The sequence below is a fragment of the Aegilops tauschii genome, chromosome 6, assembly GCF_002575655.3.
Source record: "Aegilops tauschii subsp. strangulata cultivar AL8/78 chromosome 6, Aet v6.0, whole genome shotgun sequence".
Classification (NCBI taxonomy): domain Eukaryota; kingdom Viridiplantae; phylum Streptophyta; class Magnoliopsida; order Poales; family Poaceae; genus Aegilops; species Aegilops tauschii.
In genome coordinates, this window is record NC_053040.3 from 154,173,923 (window position 1) to 154,180,708 (window position 6,786).

General features: G+C 43.5%; 1 protein-coding gene across 1 annotated transcript; it reads right to left on the reverse strand.

Moving 5' to 3' along the window:
- Window positions 1–278: 278 nt before the first annotated feature.
- LOC109764271 (uncharacterized) lies at window positions 279–800 on the reverse strand. The gene has a single exon (XM_020323116.1). It carries the CDS (start codon window positions 798–800, stop codon window positions 279–281), a length of 522 nt encoding a protein of 173 aa, XP_020178705.1.
- Window positions 801–6,786: the final 5,986 nt, after the last annotated feature.

Consider the following 6,786-nt stretch of genomic DNA (forward strand, 5'->3'; position numbering starts at 1 on the left):
GATTAGCATATGATATTTTTCATTATTTCCTTTATTTTGATTGAATCAAGAAAGTAAAGAAGCACAAACTTGAACTAAACTTTTTATATAACTCTCAACTCGATTACATAGATGGATAGATGGATTTATTATCATACTAGACTTTTATTCAACTAAATCATGAAATAACTAAAGATCAAACTAAAAACTGGTGAAGATAATAAAAGTGATGGTGATACGATACCAGGCATCTCCCCCAAGCTTGGCGATAGCCAAGGGGAGTGCCCATACCCGTGTGCTCAAGTCTCCTTCTTTGGTGATGGTGGTGGTGGTGGTGACGATGTGGTAAGATTGTCCTCCGGCTTCCATGGCAGGGGTTCACCATCATAAGAGGATGCACGAGTCTCCTGAGTCCTACAACTGTCAGCTAAACTCATACCTTTTAAAGCTTGCTTCATACACGAAAACTTGATTTTGAAGATCATAGATTTCGCTTTGCAGAAAATTGATTTGCTCGTGAAGGTGAAGACGATGTCCTTCATAGACCGACCATCCACCTTGTGATCACGGGTGAATTCTGTGATCATGGAGTGGTGGGCACTAAGTCCACGCTCCACCATCCCTTGGCACTTGAAGATCTCCTGCTCCACCCCCTCGAGCCTGGCCTCCAGGCTTCCCGTCTTCTTGGGCCCATGAACATCCCAGATGTGGAGCATCCCCTCACACATCTCAATGGCTTGAGGGTGCTTCATCACCTCCGACAAGTCGGGATTGATTACCCTCTCGAAGAACTTGTCCATGAAAGAGCTTGGTGCAGCCATGGCGATCTAGATCTGACAAAAAAATAGCTCGAAACAAGAACAAAGGATATTTCTGCGGTGGTGTGGTCAAATCGTCCAGGGGTATATATAAAGATTTTTTATCTTGGGAAACAAGTATACTATAGGAAAACAGAGTCGGGAAGCTGCCTGAGGGGCCCACTACCCACCAGAGCACGCCAGGTGGGGCAGGTGTGCCCTCGTGCCTAGTGGGCACCTGGGTTGCCTTCCCGGGTGTTTCTTAATTTTTTTATTTTTTTCTAATATTCCAAAACTGACAGAAAATATTTTGACAGAATTTTTGGAGTCGGTTTACTTACCGTATCATGTACCTCTTCCATTTCAGGGTTCTGGAGTGTTCTGGAAGGTCTCTTTTATGTATTCCTCCGGTGTCATGGTTTGGATAATGTTAGTTTCAACATTAATAGGCGTACCTGAAATATAGTGCTTAATTCTTTGTCCATTGACCACTTTCGGATTAGTGTCTTTGGCATTATTGATCTTAATAGCTCCAGAGCGGTAAACTTCCTTGATTATATATGGTCCTTCCCATTTGAAAGAAGTTTTCCTGCAAAAAATCAAAAAAGAATTGTATAATAGGACATATTCACAAACTTTGAATTCCCGCTTTTGGATTCTTTACTCATGCCATCTTTTAACCTTTTCTTTAAACAGTTTGGCATTTTCACAACACTACCAGGGAAAATCTTATAGATTGACGCTTACTAATAGCGAGGGTTTATACCCCTCGCTACTACTACTTACTAGTAGTGAGGGTTTATACCCCTCGCTACTGCTACTTACTAGTAGCGAGGGTTTATACCCCTCGCTACTACTAAGTTGATAGTAGTAGCGTGGGTTTATACTCCTCGCTACTGATAACCCACAAGTATAGGGGATCGGAACAGTTTTCGAGGGTAGAGTATTCAACCTAATTTTATTGATTCGACACAAGGGGATCCAAAGAATATTCTCAAGTATTAGCATCTGAGTTGTCAATTCAACCACACTTGAAAGACTTAATATCTGCAACAAAGTATTTAGTAGCAAAGTAGTATGAAAGTAACGGTAATGGTAACAGAAGTAATAGTAGCAGTTTTGTAGCAATTGTAACAGTGGAAACGCGAAAGTAACTTAGCAGAGATCAATATGTGAAAAGCTCATAGGCAATGGGTCGGCAATGATAATTGTGTTGGATGATATTCATCATGTAGCAACTATAACCTAGGGTGACACAGAACTAGCTCTAATTCATCAATATAATGTAGGCATGTATTCCGTATATAGTCATACGTGCTTACACTGGTACATCGAGGTGCTATACAAACGGTTTTTAACCCCTTTCTGCGATGGCGTTATGAACCGTTGCCTAGTGAGTGACTGTGATAGGGGGGTCCTTCCCACATGACCCAGAAACCATCGGGGATATGCCCTCCTGGCACACACGCTCGGCAAAATGAGGCCGTGTGCGACCGACGAGCGATCAAATATGGTTATACGTATAGTTGTGCTAAAAACGACAATTATAGAGGCCAAACCATTTCAGGTCGTAAGTACATCCCACACTGTCAGTCCCCGCTAAACGTTTCCGTTCGTATGTACATTCCACACAGTCAATCCAAGGAATACGTTTCTGTTAGTATGTACATCCCACACAGTTAATCCAAGAAGTACGTTTCCATTCGTATATACATCCCACACAGTCACTCCAAGGAAAATGTTTCCGTTCGCAGGTACATCACGCACAATTTTCCCCATTAAATAGTTTGTGATAGCGTTGCCACTACACACGATATTAACAATTTTATCGTTTGCGTTATTGAATGCATCACACACGGTGCATAGAAAAAACTGTGTGGCAAAGGCTGTGCATTACACACATTTTTTATGTGGTAAACATTTGCGCAAGGTGGCCTAATGCAAACAGTTTTCAAGAGGATGTCGTGTGTGATTTTTCATTGATCCAACACGGTTTATTCCTAGAAACTGTGTGCGTTGCCTGAGGTCATCGCCCACGATGTTTCTCAATAACCGTTTGCAATAGAAAATCCAATTAGCAGGCTAATTGCCCTATTATTAATAATCCATTTATTAATCTAATTGACATTTCATATTAAGCACACAATATATTTCATTTCCATATTAAGGAAGCAGGATTTCATAATTGAAATACATCAGAGTACAACATCATATAGCTTCAGCACTCAGCTACCCCATTACACAACTACATCAGCACCAAGTTTCACATGCAACATCTAGAACCTTTTGAAATTAGCATTATAGACGGTACATAGACAAATGCCTCTCATCTAGAAAACTGCTAAAGCGGAAGGCGAATATTGAACCTTCATTGATGTTGAAGGTCTTTGCAAATTTAGGCCAGTGCATGTGGATGATTAACCGTCCATCCTTCGTCCTCTTCAGGAACACTTCAATATTGAACCGTGGGTGTTGTATGAAAACCTTCCTCGCCTCCTGACCATAGAGGTGGTTTGAGAGGTAATCATCAGTGAACTGCTTTGGAAAGGCCTGAAAACAAGGATGTGCATAAATATCTTCTCTATATTGGAAATGGGGCAAAGGAATAAAAAAAGGCAAGGTATAATAGTTAGTACCATCTTGTAGTGAACTGATATCTTCTTCATTGTGCAGACAAAGATCTAGTTGTTTTTTGTCGCTAATTTCTTTATCCTAACAATCTTTCCGAGTTTCTTGACTTGACAGATATTCATGGACAACTCATTTCCCCATATGCAAAAAGGGTCGAATAGTGGGTCAAAACCTCTGACAGTAGGACCTACATGTGCAAGACCAAATTGTAAAGAACCTAAATATTAGAATGGTTCCTGCAATTGCACAATAATGTGCTATTAGAGAAAGGACCATGCATGTGCAAACCTCGATTGTAAACCTCAGTGCTTCCCATTGTTCCCTACAACACATATAAGGTAGTTAGTCATCAGGTTAAGTGAGGGTTCGCATGCTATCAGTAAAATATGTTGATGAAAATTAAGCACATTGCAGATTCATCATATTAATTCAAGCCACATGGAAACCCCATTTATCCAAACCAAGCATGATTAAGAACTAGGAAATATAGCAGTTGTATATGTTTCTCATGTATTAAGTGCAACCAAATTCGATTTATTCCTCACATTCACAACAATACAGAATTCTACCCATGACAATTGGACATCTCATTGCAGAATTGAACCAAGCAGTTAACTAAACACCACAACAAATGAACCAAACATTAACTGAGCACCACATTGCACAATAACATACTCCTAATAGAAGATCAGACAGTTAACCAAACCAAGCATGCTTAACAACTTGGAAATATAGCAATTATATTTGTTTCTCATGTATTTAGTACAGCCAACTTCGATTTATTTCTCACATGGTATACAATAACAGAATGCACCCATAACAATTGAACATCGCATTGCAGAATTGAACCAAACATTTAACTAAACACCACAACAAATGAACCAAACATTAAATAAGCACCACATTGCACAATATAACATACTCCTAATAGAAGATCAGACAGTTAACCAAACCAAGCATGCTTAACAACTTGGAAATATAGCAATTGTATTTGTTTCTCATGTATTTAGTACATCCAAATTCGATTTATTTCTCACATGCATGGTATACAATAACAGAATGCACCCACGACAATTGAACATCGCATTGCGGAATTAAACCAAACAGTTAATTAAACACCACAACAAATGAACCAGACGTTAACTGAGCACCACATTGCACAATGTATAACATACTAGAGGATCAGAAAGTTAACCAAACCAAGCATGCTTGACAACATGGAAATATAGCAATTGTATTTGTTTCTCATGTATTTTGTAAAGATAAATTCGATTTATTTCTCACATGGAAGAAAACAAAATTGCAGCCTGAAGAATTGAACATCAAATTTGCATAATTGAACCAAACAGTTAACTGAAGACGACAACTAATTAACCAAACAGTTAATAAGTGAGCACCACATTGCACGACATATAGAACATATACACTAGAGCAACAGATTGCATGGTAAAATTAGATAGCACAATTCATTAGAATTTGTTAAGGAAAGGCAGGAGCAGCACATGCAATGGGTAAACCGAGCATGCTTAGGCGGTGTAGCTAGCAAACTGAACATTGGTCCTTATAGTGAGCTAATAAGACAAGCTACTCCTCATCATCGGAGATATCGATGATGATTGGCTCCTTGGACATGGAAGAGGGCGAAGCCTCCACATCGTGGGTGCCCTCGTCGTAGTGGTGAGTTGCTTGAGCCACTCGGGGCACCAACCTGCTGGCTCTCGATTTGAGGTAAGCACGTGCACACTGAGAAAACACCTCGTAGTCTTTGTCGAAAACACCGAGGGTGGCCTCGAGAAAATGCCATGAACTATCATTTAAAGAAGCCAACCGCATCGCGGCATCGACGAGGCGTCGACGGTGGCCTCGGCGACGAGGTGCTCCTCCAAGATCTGGGGGTCGGCACGAATGGCAGCCATCACGAGCTCATTCGTGCGTGCGGCCGCGATTTGCTTCTCCGCTGCCAAATGCTCTTTGAGCTCCTACCTATACAACGTGCACCATGGCTTAGGGAGGCGCTTATTTGGTGGAGGGGTTGGTGATTTGGGTGGAAGTTGTCGCACTGACGGTCGAGGCATGTGGGACGTGGAAGGAGGAGGAGGATGGGGGTCGGGTGTGGATTACCTGCCTGGTTAGACGAGGCCGAGCAGCGTTAGGGAGGGTCACCGGTGAAGAGGCGGCATTGCAAGCAAGGATTGAAGGTTTCAACTTGGAAAGGAAGGCGAAAATAGGGGAAATGTGGCTTTTGGCAAGGGGGAGGGGCGGGGAGGTATATATTTCCGCGGAAGCCAAAGTTTTTTGATTTGGTGCAGCGAAAAAACTGGCGTGCAAAGTGTCATCAGACATGGTCCCTTATTCAGCACTGTGTATGATATGTGAACATCACAAACAGTTCATATAGCTTAACCCGTGTGTGATGAGTTAGAACGTCAAAAAATTTTGGTTCGAATTTCCCTGGTTATAGTGGTCATCCACGTCATTGCATAATTTGGGTACACAAAGGAGACTACAGCACACCCACACTTCTTAATCGAGCAAGTTCAGCAATTAAACAAAGCTAGCTGACCTAAACATTACTCTAACAAATTAAAGACCGACGCTATGAATTAAACAAAACAAAGAGTACTACTACAGCTGGTGCATCGATCTTCGCCGCCTCCTCCATGTCCAGCTCGCGCCCGACGGTCTCCTGGGGAAGGGGCTCCATGGCATCCATCGCACCATATTCGGCAAGCATCTCGCCATCCGCGTCCGCCATCTCTTTGGAAAAGGCTGCCACGAGCTGGGCGTGGGCGGCCGTGATCTGGGCTTGGACGGGCTCCGTCGTGGCAAGGTACGCGGAGGAGGAACGGACGGCTGCTCGAACGCTCTCGGCGATTGCCAACTCTTCGGCCGTGGGTTGCCGACCGTTGTCGGAGAAGCTTCGTTCGATTTGTGCGGTGACTACCACGAGCTGGGCGTGGGCAGCCTCGACATGGTCATGGTCGACCCCCATCATGGCTAAGGCCGCCGCTGTGGAACAGACAGCTATTGTGCCGCTCTTGCCGTTTGCTATACCCGAGGCAGATGTCGCTGCCGCCACCTGAGAAGCAACAGCGGTCGTTTGGGCTGCCTTGGCCGCCCGTCGCAGATTGCGGCCGTGCTCATGCACCTTGTTAGCACGCGCATGGCGGCTGCGGCCGCGCTCTCGCCGGAGTGGGCCACCGAAGTTGCCCTCACGACGTGGGTCCATGTCCCCATCTTTCACCAGCGATAATTGAACAGTGAAATGATATTTGGGGAGCGAGCTAGTGTGCTTGAAACGCCAGCTGTGGACTGTAGCCGACGCACCTTCTCGCGTAAGCCATAGGCGAACTATACTCCGACGGTGCTCCAAGATATT